General features: G+C 52.4%; 1 protein-coding gene and 1 long non-coding RNA gene across 4 annotated transcripts; one reads left to right on the top strand and one right to left on the bottom strand.

The window, feature by feature from the left end:
- On the top strand, nucleotides 1–8,694 carry LOC111828382. Of its 2 annotated transcripts, none has more exons than XR_002832247.1 (3): nucleotides 1–102; nucleotides 2,668–2,807; nucleotides 8,567–8,694. It is a non-coding gene; the product is annotated as an uncharacterized LOC111828382 (long non-coding RNA). The 2 variants fall into 2 exon arrangements; XR_002832246.1 differs by lacking the exon at nucleotides 1–102 and adding an exon at nucleotides 111–285.
- On the bottom strand, nucleotides 8,339–24,174 carry SCUBE3 (signal peptide, CUB domain and EGF like domain containing 3). 2 transcript variants are annotated; one of them, XM_023764772.1, is made up of 19 exons: nucleotides 23,804–24,174; nucleotides 23,503–23,619; nucleotides 21,541–21,588; nucleotides 19,570–19,686; nucleotides 17,917–18,039; nucleotides 17,317–17,433; nucleotides 16,721–16,846; nucleotides 16,316–16,432; nucleotides 16,051–16,155; nucleotides 15,639–15,755; nucleotides 15,174–15,332; nucleotides 14,740–14,955; nucleotides 14,250–14,411; nucleotides 13,877–14,044; nucleotides 13,207–13,368; nucleotides 12,610–12,807; nucleotides 11,986–12,138; nucleotides 11,783–11,862; nucleotides 8,339–9,532 (listed from the first exon to the last, which is right to left on the bottom strand). In XM_023764772.1, the coding sequence occupies exons 1-19, from the start codon at nucleotides 23,922–23,924 to the stop codon at nucleotides 9,383–9,385; spliced, it is 2,556 nt and encodes an 851-aa protein (XP_023620540.1). In that variant the 5' UTR covers nucleotides 23,925–24,174; the 3' UTR covers nucleotides 8,339–9,382. The 2 variants fall into 2 exon arrangements, with proteins under 2 accessions (XP_023620540.1, XP_023620541.1); XM_023764773.1 differs by lacking the exon at nucleotides 14,250–14,411 and having other exon boundaries at nucleotides 9,343–9,532.
- Nucleotides 24,175–25,177: the final 1,003 nt, after the last annotated feature.

Genomic DNA, 25,177 nt, shown 5'->3' with positions numbered 1-25,177 from the left:
GCCACCTGTTCGCGTCCAGGGACTCCGGTCCACCTGAGACTCGGCGGGAAGGGGAGGAGCCCGGGGCCCCACGGAGGAGCGTCGCGGCCTGAGGGCTGGCAGGTGCGCTCGGGGAGGCGGGGTCGGAGGGGCAGCCTGTGAGCGGAGCGGTTTCCGCGGGGCCCCCTGCCCGCGCCCCGCGCTCAGCCCAGGTCGCCGCGCCTCCCGTCCGCGGGCACAGCCTGCGAGCCGAGCCCCCAGGGAAGCAGCGCGGGGACCGTGAGCTCCTTGCGGGAAAGGAGGACGGTGAGGAGCGCGAGGCACTGCCCCTGCCCCTTGGGTTCACTCTCATTCCCCCTTCGCCCCACCCCAGCCGCGAAACCCCTACTCCCCTTGTATCCCCGCTCGGGGTGAAGGAACCGAGCCCTTTACTATTTCCCCTCCCACGGGGGAGAGGCTGCGATTGGGGCGCTCGCAGAAATCTAAGGGAACATTAAAAGGGAGGAAATCTTTGGTAAAAAACATAAAAATAAAAATAAGTTAATAAGGCGAGGGGTCAGATAGGGAACTGGTAGAGGTTGCTTTTCAGGAGAGGAATTGAGTGCCTGGAGGAATGAGGTGAGCAACTTTTCCATCTCTATCCTTTAGACTTTAACTAGTTTCTTTTGTTTTCTCCCTCTCCTTCCTCCTCCTTCCACCCCCCCCCCCCAAAAAAAAAACACCCAATTTAACTTTAAAAAAATGGAAAGTACTGAGTATGGGGCTTATGGTGGCTAAACATGCCAGTGGGGGCACTGACATCCTACTCCTCTCCTCACGTCTGAAGACCTTAACCAGAAAGCCCTCTCCTTCCATTTCAGACATTGCTTCCTCCCCATCTTTGTTTTGGCTCAACATTTCCTGAGGCTGGACTGGGGCCATAGTTTCCTTAGGTTCTCAGTTTCGGTGGGCAGTGGGTAGCAACTGATGGCTTATTCTTATACTAGAGGCCCGGTGCACGAAATTCGTGCATTGGGTGGGTGTCCCTCAGCCCTGCCTGCGCCCTCTCGCAGTTGGGACCCCTCGGGGGATGTCCGCCTGCCAACTTAGGCCCCAGGGATCCCTCTTGCAGTCTGGGGCTCTCGCAGTCCGGGACCCCTTGCTCCTTACCACCCGCCTGCAACAGAGGTGGGAGAGGCTCCCACCACTGCCCCTGCCTCAACAGCGTGAGCCCAGCTTCTGGCTGAGTGGTACTCCCCCTGTGGGAGTGCACTGACCACCAGGGGGCAGCTCCTGCATTGAGCATCTGCCCCCTGGTGGTCAGTGCACATCATAGCGACTGGTCATTCTGTAGTTTGGTTGATTTGCATACTAGGGTTTTATTATATAGGATGAGTAATGAATCCTATATATATCTCCTGTTGTATAAATAAACAGCCTGACCACTACAGTGGAAATTTAGTAAGTTATTTTACATAGATACACAGAGAATAAGTAGCTTGTCTTGTAGCATCAACTCCTGGTTAGAAATAGAGCAGGGAACAGAACTCAGGTTGTCTTAATTTGTCCTCCCACCACCTTTTTCATAATAAAAAATGCATCTGTTCTTTCTCACATTCCTTGCAGATCCTAATGTGATTGGCTAATCCTTTCTCCCATTACACAATTAACAGAAACTCTGGGAGCCCTGCCTGAGCGGCTCAGTTGGTTGGAGCGAATCGTCCCCTGCACCAAAAGATTTCGGGTTCGATTCCCACTCGGCACATACCTAGGTTTCAGGCCAGTATGGGAGGCAACTGGTTGATGTTCCTCACATGGATGTGCCTCTCCTTCCCTCTCTCTAAGATCAATAAAAAAACAAAACAAAACAAGCAAGCAAACAAAAAACCGCTCTAGGAAACCAGTGTCTGCATTTGAAGTAATAAGATTCTGATGGTGGGTAATTTCATGTACTCGGGAGAACTGGTGAGGAAAATACTTTGGAGTGGATGATTGAAGATCATTTCTAGCAGCTTCTGTTCTGCCTTTGGTCCCCACCCCTGCAATATGCCATGTAGAGTAGTGATCTTCAGAGTTGTTTTTTTTTTAAAGACAGACTCCATAAAAGAATTTTAAAGAACTGTGTACCCCATTATTCATTTTAAGTTGGTATCTATATTTTCCATGATAAATTTAAATACTTATAGAGGATATTTCTGACTTGCTGTAAGTTTTGACACTTTAAACTAAAACCATTACATCATTCTTAAATGTATCCACTGGACTCCAAATACTCTAAATATATGATGCCCACCATCATCCATTAAAAAATATATAAACAAGCTCTCTTTTTAACAGGAATTTTAGTTTTCCCTTTCTTCTTGAACTCCCAATTCCATTTTCTTCCCATATAGTATTTTATCCTAATTAGTATATTTGTATGCTTTAAAGTCTTTTATTGATCACTGTCATACTTTACAACAAAAATGAGTGTAAATTTAAATTTATAGCCTGTGACCATGGGCTTTAATTGTTAACATTTCTTCTGAACTGAATTGTCATTATAGTTATGACTAGTACACAGTTTATTAAACAACATAAATATATTACACATGCTTATAACTTGTGAAACCTAAAAAGTACAATTTTTATTGAAAATATATCTCAATGAGAAATTTGGTGTTTCTCTTGAATTCTCATCAATTCTCTACCTGTTTTTTATTTTTATAGACATAAATGCTGAGAAGCCTTGTTCACATAGTAATTGGGAAAGGAAGAGATCTGTTACAATGATATTCCTCCAGTCTGAACTACTTCCGAGTCACATGCCAACAATCACAGAGTGTCCTACTACCAAATACTATTATCAGGTACTATCAAATAGAGTCTTCCTTTAATTTTATTAAAAGCAAAGAATTGGAAACCACTGAATCTGCAAAAGGATTTGTTACCTGTTCTTTGGAGTTTCAGTTATAGTCTTATAAAAATGAGTATTAATTTTGTTGTCTTTTCACTCAGAGGCACCTCATTAAATTCAATGTTAATTTTCATACTCTATTGCCAACACTATTTTTTATTTTTGCCAACACTATTTTTTGATAATTTTTTAACCACATCATTATGTGTTCATATTTTTGTTTAAATATTGAAGTGCAGCCCCGTCAGTGTGGCTCAGTGGTTAAGCATCAACCCCTGCACCAGGAAGTCACCAGTTCCATTCCCTATCAGGGCACATGCTCAGGTTGGGGGCTGATCCCCAGCAGGGGGCATGCAGGAGGCAGCTGATTGATGATGATGTTTCTCTTTCATCAATGTTTCTATCTTTCTCTGCTTTTCCTTTCCTCTTTAAAATCAATAAAATATATTTTTAAAAAATATAGAAGTGCAGGTTTACTTCAATGTGGAAAATACTGCCATTTGTGGAATTAGCAAAACCAGTCTTCATTTAAAACTACTAGCCTCTATGGTAATCAGCCAAGTCAGAATTACTTTCTTTCAGGAAAAAGTTTGACTTTATTCTTCAATTTAAATAAATATGTTAATGTTCATTTTAAAGGATATGATAAAACAATTGGGAAATAAATTATTAACTGTAGTTTATAAAATTGATGGCTAAAAATCATGTTTAAAATTATGTAGATCTATTATTATTATTATTATTATTATTAGCTAAACCTCACCCAAGGATATTTTTTCCATTGATTTTTAGAGAGAGTGGAAGACAGGGAGGGAGGGGGAAAGAGAGAGAGAGAGAAACAGAAACATTGCTGTGAGAGAGACACATCATTTGGCTGCCTCCCACTCGCACGCACCCAACCAGGACTGGGGATCCAACCTGCAACCCAGGTACATGCCTTTAATTGGGAATCCAACCCTTGACACTTCAGTGTGGGGCCGGTGCTATAACCACTGTCCCACATAGGTCAGGGCTATAGATCTAATATTAATATTATAAAAAAGTTTTTATAAACACAAGATAATACTGTTTGTCATTATATCATTTGGAATAATGCCATATAGCTAAATCCATTTGTTAATTTATTAAGTGATAAGTAGGGTAGAAGGCATATTACCTCCCTGGCAAATGTGGGTATGTGCTTGTGTGGAACTCTGACGTAGGCTTTTGGGAACAATTAACATATCGTGTATAAAAATCAAAAAATAACTCCAATAATTTTGTTAGACTTCACGATCAAACTTTTTCTTACATATTAATAAAAATGATGGATTGAACAGCTAATAACTACTTTCATTTTTACAAGTAGGAGGTAGAAAATAGTAAACATAGTTGAAATACATAAGAGGACTGTTCATAATGGGACTATTTTGATATAAAAGGAAAACACCCCTCCCTCCTGCTTCCCAGGTTTTTACCCTCTGGCCATGCATTAAGATTCAGTGTGGGTGAGGAACACGCCTTTCTTTTGTGGAAGGAGGACAAGGACTGTGATGAAAGAGGAGGCAGGATGGAAATGTGCATGAATATGCCAGCTGGCTCTCAAACAGATTAGTTTTAGGGAAGATTTCTTGTAGAAGTTGAGGATCTGGAAATTTATTGCCTTAAAACTCTCTTCAGATTGATTTCCTTGCCTTGGAAAGTCTTCATGTACCCCATTTTAAAGACTGCTTGGTATGAGCTGACCTGTACTCCACTGTACATTATTCTGGAACATCATTGCAAGTGTCCTAGGTAGAAGAGGGAAGACTTGGTGTTTTTGTAAGATAAGAAGATTAAGAGAGAAGTCAGAGAACGGCTCCAAGTTGGTGGCCCCAAATTTCATGTCGGGGAATTATAAAATTGCAACAATTAAGATTTACCTGTCACCTGAACCTAGAATTTGGGACTGCTCATTTATGAGACTGGAGCTTGCTCTCATAATTCTGTTTCATGGCATAGAATGTACTGCATGAAAAGCACAAGCTTGGGGAATCTCGGTGCTGGTACTTTGCCAGAGGTGGGACATCTTAACCAGGGAGGTGTCTGAGCCACTCGTGGCCCTGGCCAGATTTTGGGAACTGTGCTGTGATGAGGAGGAACAATATCCTAAATTTCCCCTGCTCCCTAGATCCCCCTTGGGGCTAATTTTTGATACTGCTTTTAAAAATAGACAAAAGGGACATGCCTTTTCAAATTCTAAAACCATTAGGAATAAGGTGGGGAAATGAAAAATTTGGTAAGTGCAGAAGCCAGAAGACACTTTGTTTATTCTAAGCTTTTTTTTCTGGCTCTAGGATAAGCTACTGAGATGGAGGAAAAGATGCCAGGCTGAGGAGTTTCATTAAGTATTTTAATAATAATAATAATAAAAAAGGACAATACAAAATCCAAACATTTCTTTTTACAAGTTCAGATACATTTTTTTCTCCAAGTGCAAAATATTCTATGAACTGCATCATTTACTGTTTATTGTTGATTGTGTAGGAGATACTTATTATATCGGCAGCAGTGGAAGGCAGATATAAATACAATATTTTGAGATTTCTTCTGCATGGAAAAAAGAAAACCTCCTACGTGATAATGGTTATTCTGAAACTTCAGTTCAACTCACACAAATGAATAAGTTTTCAGTTTGTCCATACTACTATAGTCTGTGTTGTCTAGATAGGCTGATAACAGAACTGGGGATTCTATTCCCTGTAATCATATATTTTCTTAAAGGGTTACTAGTCCAAATAATGGCCCCAGGACAGGATGTGCTACCATTGAGACAGGTTGAATTTGAAGACATCCTTGTGTTATTTGCTTCCACTTTTTTCTTACTGTGCTTAAGAAGCCAAGCAGATTAACATTATTTCCTGCTTATGGTCACTTATCCTTTGTCTCCCTTTGTCTCCTAGTTTGAGCCTCTTATATTGAGGTTAAGCAGCAAATACAAAAGTTTGAATGCTCCATAACGTTTTCTGACATTTTGAGATATGACCTCTTAATCCACTCCAGAATCACCTTAAATATGCATATGGAGAACATTCTCAAATATAAAAAGTTTCATTAGTACCAAAAATCAGGACTGTATTACTGAACTTTCAGCAAGAAATATGAGCCTCCACCAAACTAAACCCATCCATCCTGGGGAAGTCAGAGCACTCATAGCTCAGTGCCAGCCTCTGGGCATTTGTAGGCCTAGGGCAGGTGGCAGCTCACGGCCGGACTCTGATCATTTTTTTCTCACTCAGAGTTCCCTCAGGCTTAGTGAATGGGCCTGGTCCAATACAGAAAGAGGGAGGCAGAGAAGTAAAAGGGATTACATGCTGCTGAGGCTCTAAGTGCCTTTCTGATACGCATTACTTGATGCTCAGAGCCCCTGCAGAAATGGCTTCCCATTCCCAGACTGAGATCAGGGCAGGTTTTGTACTAAGAGAAATGAAGCCTTATAACTATAAATACTGTGGCCTTGTAAACACCCATCCTGCTGAGTGGCCTCTGGGCTGATTCATGAAGGATTCCCATTTACACCATCTTTCCACTTCCCCAGGCCTCCTTTTCTGGGTCACGACCCCTGAAAATACATCCTGCATATCAGATATTTACATTACGATTCATAACAGTAGCAAAATTACAGTTATGAAGTAGCAACGAAAATAATTTGATGGTTGGGGGTCACCACAACATGAGGAACTGTATTAAAGGGTCGCGGCATTAGGAAGGTTGAGAACCACTGGGAGAGTCCCTGAGTGTTGACTCCTCATTCAGTTAGTTTGATGCCCCAGGGCTGGCTTCCTCCATGGGTTCAGTGAACAGTTGTCTGGGTTCATACACCTCCAATTTGGACAACCTAAATTAAACTTGGTGGACATTATTAGCAGGTCTTCGTGTGCTCGCCAAGATCTGCCTTGACATCAGTTAAGAAGCCTAGTTAGTGGCCAGTACTTTCCAAACTGTGGAAATCATTTGCAGGTCCCAGAAACCATGGAATAAACGGTTGGAGGAAGTGTGTTTGTATACATATGGGGTGACAGGAAAGGAAGAGTGCAAGAAGCCAGACCCTGAAGGCGTAATTTGGGAAGCACTCCGGCTGGCTTTCTAAGAGAGATGCAAATGGTAGGAAGAGAGGAATCAGAACGTTATCCTAGCTTCTGGCAGAGAATGAGGATGGTCAAAGTTAATAAAAAATCAGTTTTTATGGCCTATCCCAGGAAGTATGGATTAACTGACCATTTTCCTGCTTGGAGGCAGCCATTCTGGATCTTTATAGTAACACTGTCTTTGATCCAGAGACACGAAGGGAGACAGACACTCCACCCCTAAGAGCCATGGTGTTGGCTAGTGGATGTGAGGGGATATAGCTGTGACATTGGCTACGTACTCCTTAAGGCTGTTTGGATAGTAAATGCTACTGACTGGGGAAAGGGGGTGGAGGCCAGGCTTCTTTACTTAGTGTGGAGTCTCCTGGGGGAGCAGTGGCCTAGAACAGTCACTTGGAAATAAACACTATGAGTCAACTGGTAGCCTTTGATGGAATAGGACACAGCTTTGGGGGAATGAGAAAGAACAAATGGAAAATAATTTTACAGGCAGCAGTGGATTGAGGCTTACGCATGGACTTACTTCTTCCTCTTGAAAAGCAGTAATTGAGGCAACTAGGCTTGAAGTCAACTCAGAGAGGGAATGGACAAGTTCAGGCAAACAACTTCATGCCTGGATACCTGTCCTATTCTTGGCTTCCTCAGCCTTGTCTCTGGCCGCAGGGCCCTTGGTCAGCCCATCCCCAGGGGGCTTGTCCTGGTCCTCTTCCATGTGCACACCAAGGGGAAACAGGAGGAAGGCAGGGAAAAGATGGAGGCTTCCCTCTTGGGGTAGAGAATCACTGACCAATTCCATCGGCTTCTACAATCATGAGGTCCATACTGAATCATGGAGAGGCATAGGGATAGCAGGATTGGTTTAGCAAACACAGGTCCCTCTCCTTCCTGCTCCACAAAGTCCCCAGAATTACTGTCCTACACGTCAGGTGCCTCGGAGTTACAGCCCTGGGTTACCCACACCGAGAGCTCAGGAGGTCTGGATGGCCACTGGGTGAGGAGTACAGACAGATCAGGTGCTCCGGCACTCAAAGTTCATGAGATCCAAAACCTTTCTCTTCACTCCAAACATATACTCTTCCGTTGTGGGCAGCTATAAATAGGGTTGCTCTAACACAGGAGAAAGAAACAAAACCAAAAAATAAAACCAGAAAACAAAAACCCCTCCCTCTAGACAACATAGACTTAATGATTGCACTTATTAGATGTAGACGGGGTGGGCAGAAGGCTTGCCAAGTGCACACGCATTCCTCTTGCTGCCCATAGCCTGGGGCCAGAGGTAGGTGGCTCTGGGCTGGCTGCAGAGTGGGGTCCTCTTTGGTGGAGCCCACAAGCCATCTGAGGCTACAAGGGAAAGCCAAATCTGGGGTCAGGCCCAGGCTGGCTTCTGCTTAGCAGCCACGTTTCTTTAAGGACAACACTTAGCAAGGGGAGTAGGGCTCCCCCAGGGAGCACTCGGATCAGGGTGAGGGGATGGCTGGGCCAGGGAAGACGAGAAAAAGGATTAGGGTTTGAGGCTGGCTTCCAGTTGTTCTGTAGTCTAGTCCTTTAGATGATGCAATTTCTTTGCTTTTTTTTTTCTTTTTTCTTTTTCTTGGCGATGCTCTAGAACCTGGTTTCTGTCCTGCAGAGCTACATATATAGTCTTTCTCCTGGGGAGTGACAGCAGCACTTTCAACATGGTAATGCCTGCTGCTCTTCCTCACTCGGCTGTGTCCACTAGCCCAGTGGTGTGGGCCTTCTGTAAGCCCTCGTGGATTGGACCCAAGCAGACATGGCAGAAGTAGAGGAGCTGTCTAGACCCGGAAACGGCTGTGTGGGCGGTCCAGAGCTCAAACCCGAGGTCCAGAGCTCACACCACGTGCCCCAGAGGACCAGTGCTAGCATTAAGCCTGTAAGTCAAAGGCCTCTTTGGCAGAACCTTGGGCTGTTAGAATCACCTGGGGGGAGGGGGGCGGCTGGGGGGCCCAGCCAGGGGACATTTTGGTTCCTGACTAGTAAGGCACAACCTTATAATGGCAGAAGCCCCTCTCCCCCCTCCCCATTCCCCAGCAGACCCACTTCTTTCTTGGGCCTCTAGCATTCTTCTAAGCTGAAGCGGTTAGGGATGTGAGCTGGTAACGTGGGCAGTGTGGCTGGAGAGGGTTCCTGCACCCCTCAGGGGGAACACAGCCAGTACTAAATGGCTTTTCCAGGGAGAATGCAGGAAAAGGAAAAACAGGAGAGAGGTAAAGAGAGAGAGAGAGAGAGGCAGAGAGACAAGGAAAGGAGGCTAGAGCGACAGAAAGGGAGAGTTCTGGGTCTATATAGTGATTTTTTTTTCTCTAAAAGAGAGGAGAGAGTTCCTTATCTGGGGGTGGGGGCTGCCGGCTCTGAGGGCTGAGGAATCTGGGGTCTTCAAAACCTGGGTCTTGGGCACAGGGTACTATTTGTAGGGCCTCAGGAAGCTGGAAACTTTGGAGCGGAGCAGCTTGATGAAGGATTTTGGCAGCATCTCCTTGTGCTTCTCTGTGTATTTGAAGTAGTTCTGGGGGTGAGCCAGCACCTCGAAGAAGGCCTTGATGAGCTTCTTGTCCTGCAAAGGGTGGCAGGTGGCAATGTGAGTGTCAGCAGGGGAAAGAGGGACCCGCCTCAGCTCAGCAGCAGCCCCTCTTGCTGTCTAACAGGGCTACTCTGAGGTGAGCTGGATCCCCACCCCCACTTCCTGTTCCTCCTTTAGAATCTACAGCTCAGTCAGTGGCAGCCCCAGCCTTCCACTGCCCAATCCTTGAAGCCATCCTTGACTCCTCTTTTTTGCTCACAACCACAGCAAGTCCTGTTGACTCTACCTTCAAGATCTATCCAGAGTCTGACCACTTCTCACTGTCTCCACAGCTAGCACCCTGTCTAAGCCACCATCGTCTCTCACTTGGACTATTGCAAGAGCTTCCTAACTGGTCTCCATGCTTCTGCCTACCCTGTGCTTCTACAGACTGTCCTTCCCCAGAGTGACTGTTTAAAAATGTTTAATTAGGTCATGTCCATTCAAAACACTTCTCTGCTTCTTTTCACTCAGTAAAGCCGAGTCCCTTGCATGGCCCATTCGTTGAATGTGATCTGTGCCCTGTTCTCTCTCCTCCATCCTCTAGAATTTTCCTTATTTTGTTGACCACACTGGCCTTCTCAAAGTTCTTGGACATGCCACACTGCTCCCATGCTCCATAGCTTGGAACACTCCTCTCCTGATCGTCTGATAGGTAGTCCTTTACCTCGTTCAGGTCTCTTCTCAGAGGCCTTCCCTGAGCAACCTGGCAACGTGATGTGTGGAGGGCCTCGTACGTGCCAGGCACTGTGCCTTAGGACTCAGATCTTCCAGCTTCTAGGGTAGGTTCTTTCCACTGCATCAAGGGTAGGTTCTTTCCACTGCATCAGCAGATTTTTAAAATAAGAGGTGGGGCTTTCAGCCTCTCCTCCCCACTTTAATCAAAACGGCTTGACTACTTTATGCATTAGAATTCCATAGCATATCTATATAATAAAAACCCAGTGGTCATAACGCCATAACGACCAAAGACCGGGCGCTGGCGGGACTTGACTCTGGGTCCCGTGGCGCGCCGGGTCTTGGTCTCACGTGATTTCGTGCGCTGAGCCCCTAGTTTGAAATAAGGGTTCAGATGCTTTAAAAAATGTGTTGTTTTTTTGGTTTTGTTTTTCTGTTAATCCTCACTCGAGGATATTTTTCCATTGATTTTTAGGGAGAGTGGAAGAGAGAGGGAAAGATAGAGAGAAACACTGATGTGAGAGAAACACATCTATTGGTTGCTTCCTGCATGAGCCCCGACCAGGGCCCAGGCTGGGAAGGAGGCTGCAACCAAGGTACGTACCCTTGACCAGAATCGAACCTAGGACCCTTTGATCCACAGGCCAACACTCTATCCACTGAGCCAAACAAGCTAGGCTAAAAAATGTTTTAAAAGCATTTCTGAAATGATATTCTTTGCAGTCTGCAAGTTCTAGAAGATTTTTGTTATCATGTCCATTATTTTGATGATAATACAAAAATTATTGACATAGAGACAAACATTTTTAAAATTAATAATTTATGAAGGACTGTGACTAGGACTATAGTTTCTTAAGTAAGATTTTCTCAAACTGGGATCCACATGACCCAGGTGTCTAGTTGATTCTTCAATGCTGGGAACATTTCTTTTCCCTTAAAAGAGGTCTTTACTGAATTAACTCTGAGAAATGCTGTGCTAATTTGCTTTTCTGTGGGAGTAAGGGAAGGAAGGGACTTAAGCAAAAGCATTTTTCTATACCTAATTTTCCCTAGATTAAAAAAAAATATATATATATATTTTATTGATTTCAGAGAGGAAGGGAGAAAGAGAGAGAAACATCAATGATGTGAGAGAATCATTGATCGGCTGCCTCCTGCACGCCCCCTAATGGGGATCGAGCCTGCAACCTGGGCATGTGCCCTGACTGGGAATCAAACCCTGACCTCCTGGTTCATAGGTGCCACCCTGGCCAGACCCTAGAATTTTTTACGGAAGAGGTAGGGGACGTTACATCTCCTCATCTTCCCTTTGTCTTCCCCCAGGTGTGGGTAATACTACAGTCAGGTGGGCTGAGGCTCAAATTTCAGCTTAACCTCTGGGCAACTTCTGTAATTCTCTGTGCCCCATATTTCTCACTTGTCAAGTGGGAATGAGGAAAGTACCTAATTCACAGAGCAATTGTGTGTATCCAATGAGAACATTCATGTAAGCACACAGCATATTGCCTGCACATTGTTACATACATGTTCATTAAATGTTGGCTATTGTGATTTATATCCACTTGCCTTTAAAATCTCCTGGTGGTTTTCAGATGCATAGAGCCGACCATCTCGCACAATGTCTTCCACTAGCTGCTCATAGTCCTCTGCAGAGTCAACCCAGGGGAAGAGCTTAGGGGTGGGAACCCTTCCGTTCCCCTTGCCGCCCCCTGAGGCCCTTGAGCCTCCCCGTTCTCAGCCACCCCCCTGGCTCTCCTGTCCTTGCTCACCATCGTAGGTGACATAGGGGATCTGGAAGCCACGGGCACTGTTGGCCTCGCTTGTCTTGAAGTTGATCCAGAGCTTCCTGGAGCGGGCTGTGAAGGCGATGGGGCGCTCGTAGGTCTGGCAGGTCTCATAGGTGGTAATGGAGGATGGGGAGGCTGGGAAGGCAAGCAGCATGTCAGGGGAGCAGCAGGGCACGCTCCCCAAGCCCCCTCCTGGAGTGAGGGCTGTGGGAGGAGGAATCATCCTGAGAGGCGTCACCTGTGCATGCGCCGCCCCCACCCCCATACATATATTGTCTCCCACCCTCATGAGCTTGTTCCACAACGCCTCTTTGACATCCTGGCACTCACAAAGTGGAAGAAATTTGACATTTAAATGAATGGAACAGCAAAAATGCTAGAGGAGGACGGTGGCACATGTGACACTACTGGAGTTCTGGTCCCAGTGCTGCCTTTCTTAACTGCTTTCCACCCACCATGCGCACCAGGGCTGTTTTCCTTTGTGAGTGTCTCTCCTCCCAAGGCCTCCCGTGCCACGGCCCCAATTCTTCCTGTGCCAGTTTTCTCTCTTTCCCTCCCAGCCAGATCTGGACTGCCCTTCCCTGGCCCAGCTGTGCAGCCACCCACAGTTCTTTCTCATGACGAGGACGTCCCCACACTCGTCCTCAGACGGCAGGAAGATCTCGGGTACCACGATAAGGATCTTGCGCTTGGGCGGGGGGTTGATATTCCAGACGCACTCCACGCCGGCTGGGTAGTTGCCTGGGTAGTTGGGGGACTCGATATAGCCAGTGAACTCACCCAGCTCCCCACCACACTGACGATCTATAGCCAAGGGCAGCGGACAGAGCAAGAAAGAGAAGTGAAGTCAGTGGGGAAACGGGTTGGGGAAAATGAAGAGCTCTGAAGTGGAGATCAGACACACGTAGGTAGCTAGCCACCTTCTGAGCTCATCCTTCCTCCAAGTTCTGGGTCCCCTTCCCTCCTGCTCTGTTAGGACCTTCTTATCTCCCCTCTCCTGTCTTTGCCTCCCCATGACCTGTCTCCAGGGAGAGAGTGCAACTGGTCTTGCGCCTGAGTGAGTTGGGGAGAGACGGAGGGTGGGACGTCCCTGCCCCTCCACGCCCCAGGCCCGCTCCCTGCTGGTTATCTCCCACCTGCTGCTTCCTGTGCCCACTGCGCCCGCCTCTCTAACCCCTTTCCTGCCGCCGGGCCTGCACATACTCTTGCACTGGGCTACGCTGGTGGAGCCGTCGAAGTCAGTGCTTGTGTTCCCTGGACAGCGGGTGCAGAAGTTCTGGCGGAAGTCGGGCTGATAGGAGCCCATGGCACAGCGGATGCAGCGATGGATGCTGGTGTTGTAGTAGTGCCCGGGGGAGCACTGGACTGCAGGCAAGGGGGAAAGGGAGGCGTTAAGGTGGCAGGCAAGTGGGAGTTCTGGGACGTGGGATGGGCAGGACACATTTCATCCTGGAGAATCAGGAGACTGAAGACACCACGGTTTCTCCCAGTCCCATTTCCTCGTCATGCCAGAGTTCAGGGCAGGGAAGGCAGCTTGACAGTGGTCGGCTGCAGTGCCCATCCTTTTCTTTCAGGCACTGAGCGGTGCCAAACCTGCACCGAGACTCGTTTGTAGTGTTGGGGAGACTGTGCCACCATTTTCCAAAGCAGAAGGGTAATCGTTACTGTTATTTATCCCCCAATTCCCAGGCTTGTGGCTGTGGCGGGTCAGGATGGGCCTATGAGCAGGATGGTGTGGCTGGTCGGGCATCTGGGCCTTTCTTAGTTTGGGGAAGATGGCAGAGCAAGAAACTTGGGTCTACTCTGGAGACTTGGGGAGTTTGGGGAAGTGTTGGGGGTAGGGGAGCCCCTGAAGGGGGAGCAGCCTACTCACCTTTGGTGTCACAGTCTTGGAAGGAGGTGGCCCCCTCGTGCTTGGTGGTGAGGCCCCCGCCACACGGAAAGCACAGAGTCCGCCCTGCTTCAGGTTGGTAGGTGCCACGGGGACACGGCTGGCAGGGCTTGAACCCATCCACAGAGTGCTGGCCCGGTGAGCACTGACCTGCAATGAACCAAGGGCCCGACTCTGATGGGGATGGTCCTGGTCATCCCTTTGGGGTCACCCAGTCTCAGGGGACAGAGGCACACAAACAGGATGTTGACTAGGAGAGTAGCCTGGAGCCTGGGCCTGCCCTTGGGAAATCCCATGCCCATGGGCATCCCAGTGCCCACCCTACCCCACTCTGCATTGTTTGTTCCCCTGGCACCTGCACATGTGGTGACGTTGGTGGCTCCAAGAGGCCCGTGGGCATCACTCCCAGGGCAAAGGTCGCAGGAGAGCTGCCCTTCTCTCTCCTGGAAGGTGCCCGCTGGGCATGGCACACACTGCTCCGTCTGGCCGTGGTAATACGTTCCCTGCGGGCAGCTGACTGAGGGAGAGTCGGCTGTGCTAGCCACCCACCCCCCCTATTTCCCACCACCCAGGCCTGGGACTCCCCTTCCCGCTCCCCCAGATTTAAGGAGAATCTCTGTCTGGAAACAGAATTCTACGTGGAAGAATCAGGCCAAAGCCATGTGCAGGAGGGTTGGTGGCCCCACCTGTTGTCCTAGATTTCAGCCTGGGACCAGGAAGGGGCAGGAGGGTCTTGGCTGCCTCCCAATTTGAGAGATTCAACTGAGGCCGTAACGTATTCTGCTCTGGTCCCAGCTGGGTCTTTCTATTCCCATGCTCCCCTATGTCCCAGCAAGCTCCCTTACCACACTTGGCCCCCGCGCGGTGCTGCCCAGGCCTACAGGCCTCCACCAGCTCAGCTCGCTCCCCAGCTACCGGGCCCGGTTTGTGGGCCAGCTCATAATCAAGGCCCGCCAGGCGCAGGAGGAAGCGGTCCTGGTTGATGGACTTTCTAAGCATCTTCAGGGACCCTTTCAGCCGCCGTTCCATCCGCTGTCGGAGGCAGGGCAGCCCACAGCTGGCTGTGGTGGGTGGTACGAGCCAGAGGAGGAAGAGAAGAAAGTGGCTGTGAGCAGGAGGGGAAGAGCAAAGCTGGGGCTACAGGTGAGAGGACTGGCTCCCGGGCTTGGCATTAGGCAGGGTCTGCCCCTCGTGCAGGCCCCCCTTGCGGTTGAGACCTGTGGTTGCCCTCCCACCGCCCTCCCTTTCCGCCCTCCTCCAGCCGGGCTCCCAGTCCCACCTGTGGTTTCTTCGGCTCTGACCTCTGCCTCCAGTTCCAGGGTGAGCCGAGTGACTTCCTTGCCTGGAGGGGTCCGGGCCCTGCGGCCCTTGCCCTTCCGAGAGGAGTCACACTTGAGGTGGATGAAGGTGACCTGGCAGTCGGAGCAGGATGCAGCACCTGGGGGAAGGCCTTGTCACCCCAGCTGCCTCCTGGGGACGGGGAAGTTCTCGCTCCAGCTCTCACCCTCCAGCCCAAGCCTGGCACTCCTCACCACATCTCTGACTGCCTCTACCTCCCTTCTCTTTTAGTTGGAGAATGTCCTGGGGCTTCCTTGGGCTCTATGCCTACATCTGCTTTTGCCCCTGCTCTTTCTAGAGTTCAGGGTCCAGTGGGTTTTCGGCCATCTCACTAAGCAGAAGAGTTGAGGGGTGGGAAGGGTTTGATGGCCAGACAACCTATTGGAGTGGGGTCCCCAGTCCAAACCTGGCCCCAGGATTCTGCTGGCCTCCTCCATTTTGCCTTTGTTTCGCAGGTGCAAACGGCATTTGGCGTCCTTGATCTTGAAGGAGGCCCGCTGTTTAACCGACAGCACTGCAGCCTCTAGAGGGATGGGAGAAGCTCAGCAGAGCCTGGGAGCCCTGGGGGTGGGGTGAGGGCTGCTGTGGGGGACACTGAGAAGCTGGGCAATAAGCCAGGGCTTGGCTGGAGGAGAGGGATTACAAAAGCCAAGGCAATCAGATGTTAGGGGAAGAGGGAGCAAGGCAGCAGGGCTGGAGAATTACAGAGCAAAGAAAGGGAATCCAGAAAAAAGTAAGGCCAGTGGTTAGCGAAGAAGAGAAATCGGGGTCAATTAGCAAGAGAGTGGGGTGGGAACAGGCCTTAGGCTGGTGCTCACCATGGCAGTGGTTGGTATTTGTGCTGTTCCCGGCGTGACCAGCTCGGGCTGGAGCGGCCCTGGGGCTGGGGGTGCCACAGCTCACCGTGAAGCCATTTTCCGACTCTGAGAGAAGGGGGCTATCACAGCTCTGACCTGCCCCCCCAAAACCCTCACTGGTCGGACATCTCTAAGGGCAGCAGAGTTGCTGCCTGAACAGCCAGTCTTCCTCCCCCCTTACCGCCCCCCCCCCCCCCCGGTCCCTCCAACAATCTCCCCTATGTACCTGGCAAAAACCGGGCCCGGGAGGGGCAGGTCAGGGCACAGGTGTCCTTCTTGCCAGCGCGGTTGCAGCTGAGCATAGCTTTCGAGGCGCCAGGACTGCTCTGGCACTTCACAGGCTCTAGGAAGGGAGAGAAGCCTGAGGAGGAGCGGGCCTGCTGGTCTCACCCTCTCCCTCAGCTGGGTGATGTGGAGGAAGAGAATTAGCTACATGCAGAATTGTAATTGTCACTTACACAGAGACTGATAAAGGAAGGAAAGGGTTATTTCCTGGAGCCTTCCTGTGTCTAACAAGTAGCTACACTCTCCACCCCTATTACAACCTCACTTTCCTCAACGCGGAAGGTGTTGCTTTCCAGAACCCCTGAAATGGTAGTGCCAGCTGCGGCCAGCAGAGGGCGATGCCCACCTGTGCAATCCTTGCCATTCCAGTGCAGTCGGCCCTGGCCTGCGGGGCAGGTACACTGGTAGCTGCCAGGAGTGTTGATACAGCCAAAGCGGCAACCTCCCCGGTTGATGCTGCACTCATCCACGTCTGGGGGGAGGAGGAGGAGAAGGAGCCAGGGAGTGGGCAGTGAGTAAGGACCCCGGGTTAGAGTTCCAGGCATTTCAAGATGACTACCGGTCTGAGAAGAGGTCAAACCGAAGACCCCCTTTCTTTATCTCTGTCCACAGTCAAAAGAATGATTGAGAAGGGGCCAAGGTGATGAGCTTTGTAAAGCCTTCCCCTGCTACCTACCAGTGGGGCGGTAATTGGGAGCTGAGGATAGGAGTCAGGGGAAAGTGATGGCGATGGGAGATGGAAATTTTGGAGGCAGGATGCCAGTCCCTGATACCTGATTCCCAGTTGTCTTAACTCCCCCCATTTCATCCTGATGGATGCAGACATGGCACGTGTACCTGGGGATTTGCCCATAGCCACAAGCCAACTCATGGGCTCGTTCAGTGGAACGGTGAGGAGGTGAGAGGGGCCTGGTAGCTGAGGGTGCAGATCTGCTGGCTTACCCCCGCAGTGGGTGACACCATACAGCAGGTAGCCATGATGGCAGAGGCACTGGAAGCTTCCCGGCGTGTTAACGCACATGTGGTCACAGGTTCGATCAAAGGAACACTCGTCTATATCTGGAAGAGCAAGGATCCAAGCCGGAGTCTGTCTTGGGGGACTTGGCCCTGGGACCCCTTGCTCAGGTGAAGGGCCCAAGTGAGGGGCCTTGGCTCCCTCCTTCCATTGACAGCCCCTATGGATGGCCCAGCCCTAGAGTCAGCGATGCAGCAATGCTCCCACCCCCTGGCCCTCCGCTCGCATCCCTGGAGTCAGGAACTGCGAGACCGGATGCCTCTGGTCAGGGCCACTGTGTGTGGTTAGGCAGGTCAGACCCTACCAAGGATATGAATTGGGGTGAAACCCCTCCCTCCCTCTGCCAAGCCACGCACCCCAGTGCAGAGCTGGGCCGCCAAGGAGGCGTGCGTTTGCTAATTTGCAGCACGACCCTGCTTACAGAAGGCCTCCACCGTGTCTGCTGACTTTCTCAGGCTCTGGCCTGCTTGAAACTCTCCACCCCAAGAACCTGTCCAGGGCTTTCTCCTTGGCCCAAGTCGACTCACCCTGGCAGTTCCTCTCATTGATGAGAAGCTTGTAGCCCTTCTTGCAGCTGCATTCAAAGCTGCCCACCGTGTTGCGGCAAATGTGGTCACAGCCCCCGTTGTTCAGGCGGCACTCGTCTATGTCTGGGGAAGCAGGGCGAATAGAGAAAATCAAAGGTAATACTGGAGGCTGGGGACAAGCAAGGATACGGGATCACACCCTGCCTCACAGCCGGCATCACGGAGAGCCTTCTGACTCTCTCCCACTTCTTCCCTGTTCAGGGGATTGTCTGTGCCATTAGCAACACCTTTCCTCGGGCTGAGTCCCCTAAGAAGGGGATGCAGGGGAGCCAGGTCAGGCCCTCGGGGAGCTGCCTGGAGCAGGAAGTAGGTGGGCTTCTGACTGACAGGGCCAGTCCATGCCCTTCCCCAAAGGCTGGAGGATGGGGTTTGTTCCTTTCCTGCCCCACCACCCCCCGCCCCCGCCTGCCACCAGAGCCCAGCAGGGTGGGTGAGGAGATGGCACAGAGACGTGGCTATTCAAAGGGACAGCTCTTCAGAGGGGAAAGCCAGCGAGTGAGGCTGGGTAGCTGATGGGGGAGGGGAGAGGGCCAGGCAGGGGCTGGACTGGGAGAGATCTGGAGAGACTCAGGCCTGAGGCAGCTTTCAGCACTAGGAAGGGAGGGGGGGGGGCGGGGTGAGCAGCTTCCTTCCTGAGGTCAAGTTCCCCAAGCTGGTGGCAGACAGGACCCAGGCTACACACCCCTCCGTGGGGGAGGGGCAGCCCTCCCCTTCACTCTCAGCATACCTGTCAACAGTCCTTCCCAGCAGGAAACCTCTCAGCTCTGGCTGGCTGACCTGCTGCCCCAGCCCTCCCAGTCCTCTCGGCCAGCTGCTGGCCAAAGGACACAAAGAATGAGCCCAGGCCTCCTTCCAGTCCTCACTCCGCTGACCAGGGAACAGGCCCTGATGAATCATTGTTTTCAGCATGGCTACCCTGCACTCCCAACCTTCCCGTAGACCTGGCTCATTAAAGGAGAGGAAATAGATGCACAGTGTGGGAAAGTCTACCAGCGTCACGGCTAGCACAAAGTGTTCATTTGTCAGGCCTGTTCTAAGTACTTTGTAATTTATAACTCCTTTCCTTCTTACAGCATTCTGCAAGCACCCTCACTGTGGTGAGACTCAGGCACAGAGATGCCAAGTTACTTGCCCAGGATCACAGAGCTAAGCCAAAGCAGAGCTGGGATCTGAACATCAGATCCAGGCTCCAGCATCAGTGCTCCCACCCGACCAGGACAGCCAATGTGGGATAAGGGGGCTATGGGACATACTTCACACACACACACTCACATATCCTTCAGACCCAGGGACAAATGTAAATGGCATGTTCATTAGCTGTGAGGGTTAAGGATCTGTAGGGGACAGGAATGAAAGTAGGGAAATCAAGGTCGTGTAGGGCGGGGGGCACTCAGGGACTGGCTGGACTTCTGTGCCCCGTGAACAGAGATGGGGAAGGCGGACAGCAGACAGGCCTTAGCGATGACCTCAGCTCTTTAGCATCAGGATAGCCTCCAGGGGTGCAGGAGGTCTGGTCCCATGACAGGTCCCCTCCCCTCTCTCAGTCCCCACCTCAGCCCTCCCCCTCCGCCCCCGTCCTCTGAAAGCCCTCACCTTTGCAGGTCTTCCTGTCCGGCTGCAGCATGAAGCCCACCGGGCAGCTGCAGTGGACACCTGTCGCCGCGTCGTGGCACTTACTGTCGCAGCCCCCATTGTTGACAGCACAGGTCTCTGTTTAGGAGGGAGCCGGGACGGTAACAGGTTATCGGCCTGGAGGAACCCCAAACTCCACAGAGGCCCGAGGGCAGAGGCGAGGCCTCGGCTGCCTCCCTGTGCTTTACAAGGAGCAGTAAGCGGAGGCTCCCAGCCCCCAGCCCCTCACAGTGCAGCCAAGCAGTCACGTCCCTGCCCCCTACTTGATTGAAACAAGGTGGACAGCAGTGAGGCAGGTACAAGCCAGAGCTGTCAGGCAGGAATGTGCTGAGGGTGGAGGAGGCAGAGAGGGCGGGTGCAAGGAGGGTGGGAGCAGTCGCTACCAGGGAATAAGAAGGGGCGGACAGGAGTTCCCTCCTCTTTCCACTGACCACCTCCTTTGGTGGGTGGGGGGTCGTGGTGGGGTAATCTTGGCCAGAGTGAGCCCGGTGATTCCTGAGACGGCCGATGGCCACCGAGTCCTCTTTCCCTGCCTCCCTGCCCAGCTGCTTTAAGAACAATTCCAGTTCAAGGGCCGACTGCTGGTCCTCAGAAGAGACGGCAGTCATTTCCCAGCCCCTTCGAGGCTCCCCCAGCTCCCCCCAAGCCCTCCTTTTAGGAGCAGATGGAGACAAGCGGGCTGTCCTGTTGTTCTACTTTCCTGGTGGGGAGGGGCGCAGAGGGGCAAAAGCAGCAGGATCAGAGCAGGAGGGGCGCAGGGAGGCAGGTCAGCGAGCTACAGAGCCTCCGCGCTGTCTCTGCTATCGCCCCCTCCTGACTGCTAAGCTTCCCTTCGCTGAGAGGTTGGAGGAGGGATGGATGGATGGGTCACTTGCCCTATTTTCTGAATTCAGAGCAGGAGAAAAACAGGTTTAACAGCTGAGGAGTGTCAGTGAGGCAGGAAAAAACCCCCAGCTCAGATCATGCAAGGCCCTGCACAGGGGCTGTGAGGAGGTGTGGGCCATCCCCCGGGGGCCTAGATCCTCCCATCAGAGAGACAACATCCCAAGGCCTCTGCGAGGGAAGAGAGGAGGGGTTCCCAGAATCGGGAACCGAATGAGAAAGGCACCAGAGAGCACTATCGCCTTGAATCGTTGACTCCTAAAACTTCGGCCCAACCCTTGTCACTGAGGAGACCGGCACGGCCGGGCACTAGAAGGCCAGCTGCCGGCGGGGCCCTGGTCATGCCCGGTCCCGCCAATGCCCAGGTTTGGGAGCGGCCACAGGGGGGTCTCCTAGGTAGCACTCCCGCCCGTCTCTCCGGGGGTTCCCCAAGGTCATGGGAGGGAACCTGAGTTCAGACTCCAAGCCCAGCCAGTCCCCCAAGAATGTCCTTAGCACAAGAAGGGGTTCCCCAAGCCCAGAGCAGTGACCAGAGCAGTGAGAGGGGAACAGAGATCCTGTGCGAGTCAAGGCAGACTCGGCAGAGCTAGAAGGCGGCAGAGCCAGAACCCGGAGTCAGGTCTGTCTGAACGCCAAGGCCATGATCTACACCATATGGAGGGAGCGGGCGACGCGCGATGCTGGGGCTGTCGCTACTGTGGGCACGAAGCCCCGAGGAGGGTGGCACAGTGGGCTGCTGGGTCTTCAGCTGTGTAGAAGGCAGAGAAAGGGAGGGGGCCGATGGCTGGGCAGGGGTGAGGTGTTAGAAGGTGGGTGAGGGAGAAGGTGGAAGGAGGGGGCAGGAGAAAAGGAGAGGGATAGGATCCAAGACAAAACCAGCATGAAGGCTCCTGGGCCAGCTCTTGGGGACTCAGGAGACACTCGGTGGGCGCTGCTGGCAGGGGAGCCAGCCAGGCCGGGCCAGAGGGCATGCGGTTAGTGGGAGCCCCAGCGGTTAGCCTTTCCCCTAGCAAGCCAGTGAGAGCAAGCGGGGAGAGCAGACATATTTACCATTAGAAACGGCCTGGGGGGGGATGTGCTGCTCTAGCCGCCTTCCCCCTGTTTGACATCGTAAAAAAGCTGTTTAGATGCTGGGCAGGAGCCACTGTGGCCCACCGAGCCCCGCCCCTCCCCACCCTCCTCCCCGCTGCAGGCCCAACCACTGTCCCATATATGAGCCTGAGACTCCAAAACTTCACTCCCCAGCCTGGTCCTGCCTGGTGTCCTCCAGGAAGCTGGGCTCCCACCAAAGGACTGATGGGAAAGCCTCAGAGCGGGGCAGTCATGGGCCCAGGACACACAGCATGCCCAGGGCAGAGCTGGGAATCCAACCTCAAGTCTTACAAGCTGCCAGACCCCAAAGGGTGCCCACCCTCCCCGCTCAACTACACTGCCCTCCGTCTGCCCAGCAAATGTGAGTGTCCTGACGCCTCAAACAGTGAAGCTCCCGCCTGCCGGGGCTGGGAGGGAATGAGGTCAGGGCAGGGTCAGTAGGTGCTACTGGAGGCGAGGGTGAGGGTCGTGGAAAGAAGGTGGCTGTGGGCCCTAGAACAGCCTCGTGTGCTCTCTTCTGCCTCACTTGGCCGTGGCCTAGAAGGCAGAATGGGTCTTGCATTAGGGAAGAGCTCAAGCTTAACAGGGTATTTCCAAAAGCAGCCGAGGGACCCACCCCTCACATCGTGGGCCGCGCTCCGTCCTGAGGCATGCAGCTTTCCCTGGGGACTGCATGCAGTTTCTCCTGCGAGACTCGGGGCGAGGGGGGCAGGGGGAGTCGGCGGGGGGGTTTGGAAAGCAGAATTAGATTTATGAAGGAGAAATGAAAGGAGCTGGTACGATCAGCCTAGAGAAGGCAGCAGGAAGACCTCAAAGGTTCCAGGGCCTTTGAAGAGTTAGTTCCGAGGGAACACGGAGCAGGTGAGATTTACTTAGAGGACTTTAGAGCCCTGGGTGCCAGTCTCGGAGCAGGTGCTGCGGGAGGCCTTTCACAGCACCATCTGCTCCCGTTCCTGTGCTGGGGAAAGGCGGTGCTGTCTGCAGAGACCGGTGGGCCTCTGGAGTGAGATGGGGGACAGCCTGGCTCTTAGCTGACTGTCATGCCTGATGGACAGAGGGGCTGCACGCACACTTCCCGTCCCCAGCATGTTGTCGCCCGCGAGGTGAACCCTACCCAGGAACACTGTGCCCGAGGCCAACGCGCCCCTGCCTGGCCCGCTCCTTCCTTTCACTCCCACTCCTCCATCACCTCTCAGCACCCGAGAGCACATCGTATCTGGCCTTCACGAAAGACCTAAAGACTAGGGTGTTCGGAGTTAGACTCATCCGTGGTACCTGAGGATGTGTGAAGTGAGGCCTAGGAATTCAGGAAGAGGGATCCAGGTGTTCAGAAGGCCCCAAAGCAGGGCAAGAGGATGGAAGGCTGGTATTGAAGTGAGAGGCCAGAGGGAGCCTAGAGGGAGTCCCACTGGAATGTGGTGGAGAGAGAAGGAAGTCGGGGAGCGGAGGGGAGAAGGCTACAGAGGAAAGATTCTGGAGTTAGGAAACCCCACTGTCAATGCAGAGCTGGGTGTTCAGAAAGAGCACTCTGTCCCCCTCAGCCCCAGTGGGGACAGTGGCTGGGACAGCTCCCGTCTGACACGGGTCAGCAGTGCCTCTCCTCCTCTCTCAGCCACAACCCTGACCAGCAGGTGCCCCTGCTGACAATTCCCAGGTTGGCAACACGTTATCCTGGATGAAGAGGGTGGTGAGGCTCCTGGCAGGGGTGAGTGGAACCAACGGGTGGGGAGGAGGAGGGGGCGGGGTGAGACCTGTCTCTCAGAGCTGTCCCTGTCTCGACCTGGCATCGTCCGGTCTTCAGCTCACCAGTCGTCCGGCCCCCAGCACGTGGGCTCCATGTGCTCCCCGCTCCCCTGGTTCCCAAGGACCCCTCCCCTCCCCCATCACAGGTGGACTGCGTTCTCCCCCGGCCTCACCCACCGATGCACGTCTTCCCGTCGGTATGGAGCACGAACTTGACATGGCAGCCGCACCGGGGCCCCTGCTCTGTGTCGTCACATGTGTGCTGACAGCCACCGTTACCATAGTTGCACGTCACTGTGCAGAGAGGGCAGGAGGCCTGTCAGCTTGCTTCTCCCTGGGCACCACGGTCTCCAGAACTCAGTCCCTGGCCTTCTTGTCGCGTTGCCTCCCCCAGGCTCCCTTCCCCCCACTCCTGCTGCTGAGGCCCCACCCCCACCTCACTGTCTCCCTTCTCCCGCGGCCATCCCAGGGGTCTCACATTTACAGTCCCGTTGGTTCTTGGTGAGCTCGAAGCCAGGCCGGCATTCACAGGCAATACCCCCTTTGGGTGTCTCCCGGCAAATGTGAGCACAGCCGTGGTTCTTGTTCATGCAGTTCATTCCTTCTAAAACGGAAGAGCAGCAGGGTGAGTGCTCTGTACTTCCGGACGCGAGGGGAAGAGGAACTAGAAGGAATAACTGGGGCCCAGGAAACTGGGAGAGTCCCCCCGAGACTGCAAGAGGGAGAGGAGACGGACTCGCCCCCACAGGCCCCCTGCCCTGCCTGCAGAGATCAGAGCCATTCTGACTGACGTACAGGCACTGACACCCAGCCTCCAGAAAGCCTGCACGGTCACCTCTCCTTCCCACCTGTGCCAGGTACTGGGTGGATTTAGGAAGGACCCGTATATAAGATAAAATATAGGACATATATCTTTTATGTCCTCAAACAGCTTCCAGTCAAACTGGGAAGCAGATAAGTATCAATGTGGGTGGGAGTAACTGGATAACTCCTACATGATTCTATATCTAATAGACAAATATCTAAGCTCCCACTACATGCAGGGCAGTTTATTGGGTTCTGGGAACACAAAGATGATTTAGACACAGTCCCTGCCCTCAGAAATGTCACAGTCTAGGGGGGAGGGAGTCTCAGAAACAGACAACACATACCCACTGATCCTGCCTGACCCTCCCAAGGAATGCGGCATCGGTGAGGCCCTCTCGTAACAGCAGCTTAGAGCTCAGCCATCTACCATTCATTCATTAGGAGCAAGATGCACTCAGTTCTGGACACAGAGAATGCCCCACACTGGCCCCAACTCCAAAGGAATTCCCCCTGATTTTGCTTTAAGACGGTGTCTACCTGCAGAGCCCTCAGGATGTGGTTCGGTTGAGGGACAGAGAAGGAGCCAGTGGAGTTGAGATGGAGGGGGAGACCTGGGGGATGTTGGGGAACGCTCCCAAGCAGAGGAGGGGAGCGCCGGGAGCAGGCCCCTCCCCCGGCCACGGGCTGACCTTCGGGCCGCTGATGCAGGTGTGCTGGTGTCGCTGAGAAGCCCTCCCGGCAGTGGCACTCGTAGCTGCCCATCATGTTGACGCAGCTCTGCTGACAGCCCCCGTTGCCCTCGGCACACTCGTCCACATCTGTGCGGGACAGCGGTTGGTGAGCGGTGGGTGCGGCCACCGGGTGGTGGGCGCAGTCTTCAGAGACCAGCACACACACCTCCCCTCCTCCCCAGTCCTACACCCGGCCTCAGGCCAGGCCGTTCTCACCGCTCAGCTCCTGCTCCAACTCCCGCAGAGGCCACCTAAGAGGGCAGAGCGGGGGAGCGAGCACGTGGGGAAGGGACCTGTGAACATGGCTCACTTAG

Source organism: Myotis lucifugus, unplaced genomic scaffold (assembly GCF_000147115.1).
Source record: "Myotis lucifugus unplaced genomic scaffold, Myoluc2.0 scaffold_347, whole genome shotgun sequence".
Classification (NCBI taxonomy): domain Eukaryota; kingdom Metazoa; phylum Chordata; class Mammalia; order Chiroptera; family Vespertilionidae; genus Myotis; species Myotis lucifugus.
This window is presented reverse-complemented; position numbering and strand designations above follow the sequence as displayed.

Coding starts and splice junctions, on each gene's coding strand:
- SCUBE3 (XM_023764772.1), bottom strand. CDS start 23,924: ATGAACTGCATGAACAAGAACCACGGCTGTGCTCACATTTGCCGGGAG. Junction 23,620..23,803: donor GAACCAACGGGACTGTAAAT/GTGAGACCCCTG, acceptor CTCTCTGCACAG/TGACGTGCAACTATGGTAAC. Junction 16,847..17,316: donor TGGTGTCACCCACTGCGGGG/GTAAGCCAGCAG, acceptor TCCTCCCCCCAG/ACGTGGATGAGTGCAGCATC.